At 32.4% G+C, this 13,673-nt stretch overlaps 1 protein-coding gene across 4 annotated transcripts in view; it reads right to left on the bottom strand.

Moving 5' to 3' along the window:
• ZFC3H1 (zinc finger C3H1-type containing) overlaps positions 1 to 13,673 on the bottom strand; it is a 49,175-nt gene that overhangs the window by 28,882 nt on the left and 6,620 nt on the right. For all 4 annotated transcript variants that reach the window (XM_016148377.2, XM_036237921.1, XM_036237922.1 and 1 more), the window contains exons 3-7: positions 6,804 to 6,868; positions 3,943 to 4,141; positions 3,487 to 3,710; positions 2,046 to 2,169; positions 61 to 158 (exon numbers count right to left, since the gene is read on the bottom strand). In XM_016148377.2, coding sequence (XP_016003863.2) covers positions 61 to 158; positions 2,046 to 2,169; positions 3,487 to 3,710; positions 3,943 to 4,141; positions 6,804 to 6,868 — 710 coding nt within the window. The remainder of the gene's footprint in view (positions 1 to 60; positions 159 to 2,045; positions 2,170 to 3,486; positions 3,711 to 3,942; positions 4,142 to 6,803; positions 6,869 to 13,673) is intronic.

Genomic DNA, 13,673 nt, shown 5'->3' with positions numbered 1-13,673 from the left:
AAGTTAGAAATGACAAAAAGTAACAAAATTCTCTTAGAAGTAATATCAATTCTCACTTACAGTAACCTGAGGTGGTGGAGGCAAAGAAATAGATGGTGCTGAAGAAAAATACCCCAATGAACATTCAGAAAAGAATGGTGGTTGCACCGGTGAAGGGGCTGAAAAAAATGTTTGTAGGCGTTTAATAGCGGAAATACTTAAACAGGAATATATTAATTTATATTTGAAGAAATACAAATGTATCTAGATAGAATGCAAATTACTTTATTAATTTCTGATAAAATCTTTAACCTCCAAGAGACCACCTCCACCTATTTAAAACTGCCCTTATGTCATCATAAAGTCAACCAACCACTTAAATTGAACATTAGACCTCAAAAAAACTCCCCACTTTGTTCTACTTTTGACCTAATGATGATAACAGGGAACAGAACAGGAAAGGCTAAAAACATTTTTTTTTTTTTTTTTTTACAAACATGCTGTTTAGGGAATAAAACAAATATTCCTTTAAATCTGCCAAAGGGCCCAAACAAAAGGAAAACAGTGCTTTGGTGACTTCATTGTTCCCTTTATGTGGAGCAAAGAAAAGTAAAGAAACGAACTAAGTTATATAAAAAGCAAATAGGACTAAAAATGGAACAAATGACCTACTGCATATAACCAATAAGTGTACATTTTTCCACACTTTAATAATTCTGAAATAATTATTGATGCATCTTAAACTGTTAGCACTTCTTCTTCCTTGGTAACAGATAAAAATTGTGCATTTTACCTTTAGTAGTGGCTTAAGATTCAGCGAAATATGGCAGATTCAAAATCTACTCTTGCTACCTAATAAACAAATAACCTTACGGAGAAACTAATGTTTCTTCTTTGTCCCAGTTGTCTCACAAATCACTATGGATATTACCTATATGCGTTATATGAAGCTGACTGTGGCCCAAATGTTACTATTTGAATATACAGTGGCCTTTAGAATATTTTACTTCTTAAAAATGTAAGTATCTTTAGTGAATAAAGAAAGTAAAAATTTGACAAAGCTGACAATACATTCTCTGTATATTTTACAAAATTATTTTTAAAGTCTAGATCATTAAGTTATTTTATAAGAAGAGTATTAAAAATATGGACAATACTATTATGAATCATCTCCAGGAACCTAGAAAGAAAATTTAAGATTGACCAAAGAGTTAAATTATGAAATCAAAACATATCATTTAAGATTATCAAACATGAGCCTAAAAACACTAACCTGAATGTGAGCATTTCTGGTAATTACCAAATCATATAGATTTTGCCTTGTTTCTAGTCTAGACACAGTAAAGTATAATTCTAGTTTGATTTGGTCTCACGATATGACCATAGGGGGAAATACACTGATCATATAGTCTTTTTAAAAAGTATTCCAGTTTTGAAGCCAACTGCATTTGGTTGACTCAGTCTTATGTGTTTTAATTAGTGAGAGAACAGGTATCTCACAGTCAATCACCCCTGAATATCAACTAAAGCAAATCTCTAGCCCTCAAAGATAAAGTCACATCTTAGAATATGCAATCTAATTGAAGTACACTCTGACCAATTTTAACCAGCCTTTCCTAAGATGTCACTAGTATCACTTTCTATCTTCAAATTCCTACAAAGCATCACTGGAAGGAGGAAGAAAGCCTAAAAGCAAGAAAGATCCTTTTAACTAAAACTCAAAATAGCTTGGATATAGAAATACTTAAGAGATTAAGGTTTGTTTTTTTTTTTAAAGTGTTCTCATCTGCTTTCACAATCTTCACTTTTTAGATCAAATAGTTAACAGCAGAGTTCAAAAACTGCCTTTTTATTTAAATCCTATGCAATGTAAAAGAATCTATTGGAAATATAGCTTAATATTACACACCTGAAGTTTGCTCTCCAAGTATTTACAACACCAAATAATGTCTATGGTTGAAAATCTACTAGCAAATCTCACTTTCATTCAAGGTTCTGGATAGCTTCATGACCATTTTCTATTTAATAATTATGAATATGCAAATATTTTGTTTTTTAGCTCATACCTGGAGAACTGGTTTCACTATCTGTATCCATAGCAACTTCTTCATAGTTATCATATTGATAAATGCCTCCTCCACTATCAGTAGGTTGCTTATCTAAGGATCGTCTCAGGTCAGGATCTGAAGACTAATTACACAGGATATTTAGTTTCACAACATTTTGTCTTAAGTCTATACTTAGGCTAGTAATTATAAAACAATAGTTACCTTTTAGGAAACAGTATCAAAAATCATAGTGATCCAGTTAAACCTGCCTATCACAACTGATTTGGGAAATTCAATGACAGGTGCACGGTAGTTGATATTTTATAACTGTCAGACAGAAAATGGAAGCTATCTACACATATGAAATCTTCCACAGCTGAGCTACTAAATAAGCAGCTAGTCCCCTCTAAAATAAAATAGTAACACCAGGACCATTCATTTAGTATAAAAAACTAGATGAATAAATTCAAGTGTTCTGTCATCAAAATTATAAAGATTATTTTGAAAAATTCAGTAACATTTTAGCTATGAATAATAATAGCTGAAAACTAGAAACTCTTGGTCAATGTGTTTGCATTTTCTTTTTTTTCTTCTTAACAATGTTTCACTCACAGAGATGGTGTGTAACAAACTAAAAAGTAGCAAAACCATACAGATGGATATAAGAGTACCGTGTAAATACTTTTCTCTAAAATAAGATTCTATCAAAGTGCTTTTTAGAAGTTTAAATTATGAATATTTATACATTCCTTGTTTAAGCAAACCAAACTCCTGACTCCCTAGAATTAAAGAGCTCTTACTTTTAATATCCCTCTATTCTTCATTAGTATATTCAAGTGTAGTCTCAAAGCTTTAAATTCTGAGAATTATCACTGAAAATAGCACTAAATCAATATTAAATCTCCAATATACTTCTTGATATCATCCGCAGAAGACAATAAGCCATTCACAGTCATTATCAATGACTTATATTAATAAAAGCTCACGAATGCTTGATAACTAATTAAAGTAGTCACTAAGCTTATTACTTAGGGATGATTTAACTTTTTTTAAAGTACTCTATACCTACTAATCATGACCAAACACACTTATAATTCTGTATTGCTGAACAATAAAAAACTAATGAAATTTTGCCCCTCTACTAAGTCATTATTCTAAGTCATACTTAGAATAAGTCATTATAAATTAGTAATTCTACCTTCTAAATAGAAAATGATGAAACAGCTAAATGCAGGCTCTGCTAACCATAAGCTGAGTCTTTCTTCATTTCTTCTATTTCTAATATCTATAACTATAAAAGGTTCATTCTCAATTATAACCTACCTTTCCTTCTCCCCAAGAGTTATTTAATAACAAACTCTATCAAACACAAGAGCTTTATGTTTCTTAGCTGACTGAATTTATAAAAGCACACTTAAATTTGAGCAATATTTTGATTTTTTATTTTTGCACTCCTTACTTTACTTCTTGATCGCCTCTTTCCACCAACCAATTTCATGAATCGATTATACTGCTCTTCCTGATTTGACAGATCTCGAATTTTTCTGATTTCTTCTTCTCTTTTCCTTCTTTCTTCTTCTTCAGCTTGTTTCCGCAAATCCTCTTCTTTCTGTCTTTCCTGTTCTTTTTGTTGCTGTAGTTTCTTCCATGCCTTTGTTTGCTGCTTCCTCAATGCTTGTTTAGCTTTAAATAGAAAACACAGAAACATCACTATCACATTGGAATTTGAGAATAAAATAAAACAAGAGTTTTAATTATTTTCATTATCATTAACTCATATATATAGCATTGCTCAGTTCATAGGACTGTTCTCCATTCAGTGCCCTATAATTCCCCAAACTCAAAACTATCTGAATTAAAATCTAACTATCCTGATACATAAAATAAACTAAAAGAATTTAACAGAAATGATCACCTGTAGTGCTAACTTTTTTGGCCGAATGTGTTTTTGTACTGGTTTTAACTTTCTGCTGTACAGTTTTCGTCTTAGTCAACTTTTCTTTGCTTTCTTTCATCACCTGCTGTTCTTTTTGTTGCCATTTTTTACTGGCTGACTGAAGAGCCAAAAGACGAAGTTGTAGTTCAGATAGCTCCTCTTCCTCTTCACCAAGTTTCTTTTAAAAAAGAAATAGTTGCAACTTTTAAAATTATTTGATCTTAAACATTTCACCAAATCGAATCTTTTATAAGATCAGAATTTAAAGTTAGTTTTAAGACAAATATAAATGGCAAATATAAATAAAATAAAGAAACCAGATTACTTACCATAGCCCTCAACCCTAATTTAGTTCCTATAATACAAACAGAAGATCAATCTGTGGACAGTGTGTGTATATATATAGAAGTGTAGGGTTGGAGGAGGTACAAGTGATGGAAGATGATGCAAAAAAAAAAAAGAAAGTTAAGAGTCAGAGATTAGCATTTAACTGGGCTTCCCAAGTAAGAAAGAGTAAAAATCTGATGCCAGCAAACATAAGGAAAAAAAATCAACCCAGGAGAAAGAAGGAATAAAGAATGAAATGGTTATCACGTGATTTACTAGCCTTATTAGTAATAGAGAACTGGTACACTGAATGTCAAGATTCAAATTGCAAGCATTTTAAAATATATATATTATAATTCTATAGTGTTAAAAGATAAAATATGTAAAGATTTGCTAACATCTGAACACTACATGTTCCAAAACTATAGATATATATCTAAATATTTAAAATATTTTAAACACTCAAGACTTATCTTCAGGGAAGCTAAAAGAGGAAAATAAAGAACGGATGTTTGCAAACTTGTTTCCAATTGAACTAACAATTTTTCACTCTACCTTTTTTGAGATAATTTTTTAAATTAACCTGTTCTTTACATTTTAGCTAAAATATAACTGAAAATGTCAGACAACCTATGCAAAGGTTCTTAATTGGAGTACATAAATTTGCAGGGGAGGAATGTAAAAAAGATCTAGTCCTTCGGCCTCCCCACACCTTTAAGTAAATGCGAAATTGTCTGATTTTCCTTTATGTAACAAGGGAGGGAAATCAAAAACATCTAAGACTCAAAAAGGTTAAAGTCCAATTATCTAATAACTTTTTCTTTATATATACAATACTGTATATAATATATATGCAATATATTACATGTATACGTAATATAATGTTACATATTCATTGCAGGGTGTTGGCTTATATAATTGGGAGGACTGGACTAGACCATCAGGAATGGTAGGCTGGAACTGTTGGGCAAGAATTGAAGGTGCAGTTCGCAGTCAAATTTCTTCTTTTCTAATAACTTTTTCTTATAGAATTAAATTAATTAATTCTTAAGCACAAAGTAAACAGTTGATTGGTTTCACCTTAATATGAACTATTATAAATCACTAACTGAACCACAATTATAATTTCGGTATTTCAGTTTACCCAAACCAGGGTATAGTTACCCTTTCCACTGTTGAGGAATATATGTAATGAATGAGTTTAAAATTATCATGATTCTTTTTAAAGTCGCTTAAACATACCAAATTCTACTGGTTGGTGCTGAAGTTCTAGGGCCGTGCTATATCCAATCTGGTAGCAATGAGACATGTGGCTACTTAAAATTTAAATAACTAAAATTGAATTAAAAAGTTTAGTTCCTCAGCCATACTAATCACATTTCAAATGCTTAACAGCCACATGTGGTCAACAGCTACCATACTGGAGAGTACAGAAAGAAACATTTCCATCATTATAGAAAATTCTATTTAATTTTGGAAAGTGCTGATCTAGAGAATTTAACTAAAGTAAAGCTGTCATCACTGTTTCAGAGACTTAAAAGTCTTTGACTACTTTTTAAAACTACTCCTTTTGGAATGCAAGAAAACTGATTTTGTCATGCAACTACATACTACTTAAAGCAGCTACTGATCAGCAAGAAGAGCACTGAACCTCATTCGACTTGCTCTGACACTTAAGTACTCTGAACTTTAGGCAAGTCACTTAACTTACCCATATGAATCTTATTTCATCTCTAAAACAGATTTCAACTTACTTTATAGCTATCGTGAGATTAAAAAACATATACACTTATATACGCATTATGTGCATGTGTATGTGTGCATGTGTGTGTACCTGTTATATGATCATCCTTAAATCATCTGTTTTAAAGCTCCTAGGCTCTTTGCTCATTATAATTTACTTATAAAAACTAACTGGAATCTTAATGGAACAAACTGTGGTTATTTCAGATGTCCAATTCGACAAAGAAAAGGCCTGGCTTATTAAGTGCTATTAAATGTCAAACACAGTGCTTGATGCTTCTAGATTTTATCCTTAACCTCACAACAACCCAGAGAAGAGATAACATTAAACTCATTTTGTAAGGAAGAACAGAGGTAAGCAAAGGCTAAATAAATAGCTTATACATGATTAGTCAGCTAAGAGGAGGAGCTAGAATTGGATATCAGGTCAAGGTCTTTCTAACTCCAAAGCTTTCCCACACAGGATAATCCCCCCAAAAGTGAAAAAAAAAAGTGAATAAAAATTTAAAGTTTCAAAAAACAAATAAAAAGATCACCTATAGATATGTAAAACACTCCTGTTAAACACAATTTAACTAAACCCAGTGAAAAAATACTCCTAGACATCTCTCCAGATTTTATCTTTAAAGGCTTATGTCCAGACTAAGGTACAGCAATATGAAAGAAAATTAGTGGAAAGCAAGACAGAATTTCCCTTTCAAAAGAACAGAGTAAAGCAGTACAAGAGTCAGTCTTATAGAAATATCTAGGCTCACAAAGCAATATCTTACCTTTTCAGATAGAATATCTGAGGCACTAATTCTTCTTGTTAAATTTTGTTCTTTATCTTCTAATCCTTTAAAACAAAACAGCACATTTTAAATACTCTAAAAGACAGCTACGATCAATTTAATTATTTTAAAGGGTCTCATTAAAGGATCTCATTTTCTTAATCTCTCAACCAAAAGAATGCTGTTAAGAGAAAATAAAAATCTGACCAAGCTTCTCATATCGGTCTCAATTAAAAGTTACAAAGCAAAATGATTCAAAATATTAAATAATAATTGAAAGCCTATTTTGATAAAATAACTTCTAGAGCAAAAATAATTATTTCTAATGAGAACAGAATTTATAGAATAGACAAGAACCAAAGCTGCATTACCAAATAGATAATTCGCATTGATAAACTATAATAATTATTAATTCAAACTTCAAAATTTAATGAATTCAACATTTAGATATGTACTGGACTTAGGCATTAAAGAAATAGTCCTCTGTTTTCGAAAAGCAACAGAAGTAGGTAAGTATCAACAAAATTAAATCCATTCATACATTTTTCCCGAATTCTAGCCTTGGGCCCAGATTTCTCAAGTTATTTATAAAATCTTACACATTTCATAATCTATGACAGCTCTACAAATCATAATAAAGTTACAGTACCTTTACAACAGTATTGAGATATACTGTTGTAGCTAAAACAGAAGTTAAAAACTATGAGACTCTCCTCACAATAACACAACTGAAGTCTACTCCAAGCCTAATTTTTTTTGATAATGCCACCTATTAGTGTTCCAAACATCCTAATTTGATTGCTTAAGGAGGTCTACTGTAAAAGAATAAACAACTTATGCAATAAACATAAAATAACTATACAAAGTAAATAGAAGGCAACTACCAAATTTTGAGTTAGGTCAGTTCTGCAATAAGGCCTGTTTTGGAAATGTGAATTTTTTGCAACCTGATATATTAGAAAAAAATGTGAGCGTAACATAAATTTCATATTGGCTTATGTATGATTTGTCTCTGAGGAACACTGAGAGAATGCAGAAAACTTCACCCAGGTGATCAAAGCCATGTAGAAAAACACAAACCCCAACAGTTTTGAGTATCTATCAACTATACCTCAGTTTACTGTGCTAATAGCCACACCCATCCACATCTGGTGTTACGGCTAACTGTCCAATTTCAGATAACCTCCCTTGCTCCACCTCATAATTCATAAGCTGAAAATCTTCTACTTCTATAAGCATACTTTAAATCATTTTCAAGGTAAAATGATATACATTTCAAGCATTTTTTTACCCACTTAACGTGTAAAGCTGTGCTGCCTATTAGGGTCCTAAGCTTTTTCATGCATCACAGACACGTGTTGTTTCCTGAACACCATTTTGTCCATAAACCCTTTGGTTTTCATTGTGTAATTCTGCAGTATAAGTGATGTTTAGGAATGCGTGTCACATTATAGCAAAACTGACCATACTTCAAAGAATACTGGAATAATAACTGTTAGAGAAAAATGAAAAAGGAAAATAAAGACAAACAGACTTCCAATAATACATGTAGAAAGTACTAAACTCTTCTCTTACATAAGAAACCTATGAGTTTCATTAGGTCATAAGAAGCCTATTAGTTGATGAGGATCTCTTTCATCTATAAAAAGTGGCAGTACCTCCCTTTAAGGTAGCATAGAGGAAATATCCAGCAAGTTAACAGGTACCTTATGAGTATAACATACCTTAAAAACAAGCACAAACCATAAATTTCAGACTATAAATCTAACTTTAGATTTATAAATCTAAAGTCATAAGTATTATAAAAGGTTTTTATTTAATCGACCAAATGTGAAGTTAGGGCACCATTCTACCTATCATGTGTCTCTACAATAAAAGTATTTCAATTCTTACTCAATACTGCCAAAATGAACATTGGTCTTGTGCAGTCATACAGTATTTTAAATTTATTACATGGTGTTCTAAACTGAACTAAAGATAGTCATCAAGAAATATATGAACTGTAATAACTGAAAACACCCCATGAGAATGGAATACTTACCAACTAAAAGGTTACGAAGGAAAACTATTTTTTAGGAAAAGAAAAATCAGAAAGTTATAAAAAAGTTGAGATGTATATGGTATCAGAGAAATCCCCAAATTTCTAGATCAGTGAGATAAACACCACTGAATATAGTAGACCTGTCTACTATATTCTCAACATTGTGGCCAGAGTGATCCTCTGAGAATATTAAACAAATTATGCCAGTCCTTTGCTCAAGACCCTGTAATAGCTCCCATTTCACTCAGAATAAAAACAAAAGTTCTCATAAGGCTCCACATGATCTGTTCTAACCTATCATCTTTGACCTCTTCTCTCCTGCTACGCATCCCCTCACACCATCTTTTAGTGGAACAAGCCTCTTTATTATTCCCTAAATACGCCAGGCACCCTTTTGCTTTAGGATCATTACTCTAGTTGAGTGATTCTCAAATTTTAGCAGGATGTCTTGTTAAATACAGATTGTTGGGCTCCATTTCCAAAGTTTTCAATTGGTAGGTCTAAAGTAAGGCACGAGAGTCTGTATTTCTATCATATTCCCAAATAATACTGGTCCAAGGACCACAGTTAGAAAATCATTGCTCTGGCTACTTAATCTTTGCCTAGAAACCTCCTCCACAGATATCCATTGGCTATTTCCTCACCATCTTCAATGCCTTTAAATCTCACCTTCGAATCCAGGCCTCTCCTGATCACTCATTACTACTACAACCTGTACGCTTTCATCTCTTCTATTCCCATCCTACTTGCCCTGCTACAGTTTCTCTCTTTCTATAACAATTATTTACTGCCTCCCCTTCTAAAATGCAAGCCCATGAAGGCATAAATGACTATTTTGTTCACTTATGTATTTCCAAGAGCCTGGAATAAAGTGCTCAATTAATTTTTAAATGGATAAAAGAATGAAATGAAAAAATAAAATGGAAATGAAAAATGAATTCTGCAATTTGGTCAAAGTAACCTAGTATTCTAGCAGGGGTAGAAAAGCAGACTGCATCAAGTTAAGAGGGAATGAGAGGTAAAGAGAATAGAGTCATCACAGACTAGCCTTTCCAGAAGTATGATTGAAAAGAGAGAAGTTGACAGAGAATGCAAAATAGGGAAGAGGAGGTGTTTAAATTTTGGCATGGAACATTCTAACATGTTATAATAAGAACCCCATTCAGAGAAAGTGGTTAAAGATGAATAAAAATAAAACAATGGACCAAGGTCTCAAAGAAGATGAGAGAAGTTTAAGAGCCAGGAATATAGGTGAAAATAAAATGGCCGTAAACAAGGAGAGAGTCACCACTTACTCAGAGGGAAGGATCTGAAGTGAAAATCAATACAGATATAAAGTTTACAGTCAGGAAGTGAGAAGTTGGAAGTTAAATGAGATCACCTGAAACAGAAGGCAAGTTCATATGCTGACAGCAGTTGAGTAAGTAAAAGCCTAAAAAATGATGATAAAGGTTTAGAAATGGAAGAAATGGGGGGGGGGGGGGGCTAACCAGTAATTTAAAGGTTTGATGGCAGAGCTGAGAATCTGGCTAAAGACTGGGGGCAGAAAATACATATGTCAAAAAACTAATCGATATAACTTAGTGATTCAGATAAATTTTAGCTTTTTGTTTTTCTCCATTTCCTCTTCCACACTAGTGCCAGTTATTTTTCTAAAGTAGATACCTGATTACACCATTTTTCTATTTGTTTATAAAGTAAATCTAACTTCTTCAGCAAGATATTTGAAGGCCCTTCGTAATCCAATCTCAACCTATCCTTTTATAAATTTATATCCGACTGCACCCAGAAACATACCATATAGCCCACAATGCACCTATAATCTTAATATCCTTTTAAAATTCTCTGTGCTTTCATCTGCTCATTTGGTTCCTTCTATCTTCACAAGTGGGACACTCATTTTTCAAGAAACAAATCCAACGTTTCCATCACTATGAAAACTTTCTAAATACAGGTGGGGATACTTGATCTTTCCTCTGTATTACTGCAGGCTTTGAGACATAATTCTTATACTGTATGATACTTATGTGTATCTTTTCTATCCCACTGAGTTATACTTTTCAAAACTACATGTCTAGAATCATTGTTTTAAATTGAAGAGGGTGTGGGAAATGTCTCTGAGAATGAGTAGCCAACATCAGTCACTACTAGGTTTGCAACCAAATTTACACCACATCGATGGCCTTGAAAACTTCAAAAATAAAATGGTCCTGGAGCAAAAGTCTACTCGAGTGCCTGGCAGCAGCAAAAGCAAACACTCTCTGGGGAATCCACCTTTATTCCAGGCCTCAAAAATTTTCACCAAAAAATTTCAAGGAAAAATGAGCACCTCACTTAAAAAACAAACAAAACTCACCTAATCAAGAAAAAAAGGTATCAAAAACAAGAACCAGCAGAGATGGCATACATCAGAAATCAGACCCACGAAGACCTCAGATATTGGAAATTAGTAGGCAAAAGGGAGAAGCAAAACAAAACACAGTTATAGGTTACATGTTTAAAGAAATAAAGATAAGTCTGAAAAAATAAGCAGAGAGAAAACTAAAAAGAATGAGCCAAATGATCTGAGAAACAAAATAAAAATGAAATACTAAAATAAACCGTAACTGAAATTTAAAACTCAAGAGATGGGCTTAAGGCTCATCAAGCATAGCTAAAGAATCAGTGAACTGAAAGAAACATCAGATGAAATTTCCCAGAATGTAGCAGAGTTACAAAGGCATGGAAACTTAAGAGAACGTAAGGGAAATGGAAGATGATTTAATATAATGTACATCTATGCAGTTTCAGAAAAAGAGAATGGGACAATATTTTAAGATATGACAATTTTTCAGAATCAATGAAAACAAGAAGCACAACAAATCCCAAACTGAATAAAAAGAAATGTACAATCAACACATCACAGTTAAACAACAGAATATCGAAGACAAATATAGGATCTTTAAAGCAACCAGAGAAAGAAGAGAGATTATCTTCAAATTAGAAACTATTAAAACTGATAGCTGAGTTTCCAAAATCATAAATGAATGCCAGAAAATATCTTCAATGTGTTAAGAATATAATCAACCAATCTCAAATTCTAAACCTAGGAAAATTATCTTTAAAAAAGGGCAAACAGAATATCTTTTCCATCCAGCAAATATACATTAAAGGAAATTTTTTAAAATGTATTTGAAGCATAAGTGGCTCTAGACATAGAAGGAAAAGTGAGCCAAGAAAGTGCTAAATATATGAGCAAAGCTAGGCAAATATTGGTCCTCGTATATCAGAGAAAGGGTAAGGACTTATGATTAACTCTACGCGTTGGTAAGAATTCATGTTATAAATCCTAGAGGAACCAATATGAGAAGGGAAACTTAGCAACTAACTTCCAAACTAGTAAAAAATATATATATATAAAGAAAAAAATCAAAAGAAGTAAAAAGGAAAAAAGAAACGAAAGGGAAATAAATCCAAAAATCAGTAATCAAGGAAAAATGTTAACAAACTATTGTTCTAGTTAAAAGACAAAGACTGTCAGACTAAATTACAAATGAAATTCTGCTCTATACTATGTACAAGAGACATGTGAGACATGAGGATACAGAAAGACGGAAAGGATGGAAAATAATATACAAGGCATATATATTTATCAAGAGAAAGATAATGTGGCTATTAATATAGACAAAATAGTCTTTTAGGCAAAAATATTACTAGAGATAAAGGTCACTACATTATAAGAAAAATGAATCAATTCTCTAGCCTGAAAGTACTTAAAGCAAAAACTAAAAACCACAATCACAGTGGCAGATTTTAACAAACCTCGATAACTGATAGACCAAGCAAATCAAAAGAAAAAATGAAGACATGAATAATATGAAAAGCTTGATCTAACAATCTATACATTTCTTTCAAACACATACAGAACAATTCAAAAAAATCGATCACGTATTAAACAATGAAGCAAATATTTCAAAAGATTGGTATCACATAGAGCTCATTCTCTTAAAAATCAGTAACAAAAAATAGTTAGAAAGCCTACATGTTCATAAGTTAAAAAACACATTTCCAAATAGTCTATAGGTCAAAAAGAATTTAGAAATGAATTTTAAAAATTTATATATCACATACTGAGATGCAGCTAAAGCAGAGATTCCATAGCCCGAAATGATCTCAATATGAGAGAGGCTGAAAACTGATGTTTTAAAAGCTATGGACTTATTTATGGGGAAATTTAAAAAGGGAAGGTATTTGGGGTGGCTGCATAGTGTAGTCGTTAGCAGGCCTGCTTTACATGCAGGTCCTGGGTTCGCGACCTGGATTCATGCCCGGGATGCACACGCGAATGCATGGGAGAAGAAGCCCATCTTTAGAGATCCAGTTCTTATGGCAACATCCGTAGGTCAGGGGTGGTCGTGGTCGTTGGGGGGGAATTACAGAGGAGAAAGAAATAAAATAAAAAAGAGAGAATATTCAATTTCTAAATGCTACAGATAATAAAAAGGTAAGAGATTGAGAATAACTTTTTATAAACTTTACAACTTACAGGAAATGGATATGCTACTAGAAAAATATAGTTTACCTAAACTGCCTTAACCAAAAATAGAAAACATGATCAGTAGTTTAAAACTTTCCTTGAAAAAAACTACCTCCAGGCCCAGACAATTTTACCAGCAAGATCTACCAAACAGCTCAAGAAATGATCCCAATCTTGAACTATTATGAGGAATAAAGAGGAAACCACTCCCCAACTCATTTTGAGCATTATGATCTTATACTAAAATCTGGCAAGAAAAAGAAGGGAAAAAAATTACAGGCTACAAAACCAGATGAAAAATTCAAAACAAAGC

The sequence above is a fragment of the Rousettus aegyptiacus genome, unplaced genomic scaffold, assembly GCF_014176215.1.
Source record: "Rousettus aegyptiacus isolate mRouAeg1 unplaced genomic scaffold, mRouAeg1.p scaffold_m13_p_2, whole genome shotgun sequence".
NCBI classification, from domain to species: Eukaryota; Metazoa; Chordata; class Mammalia; order Chiroptera; family Pteropodidae; genus Rousettus; species Rousettus aegyptiacus.
The sequence above is the reverse complement of the archived record's forward strand: the minus strand, read 5'-3'. Positions and strand labels throughout refer to the sequence as shown.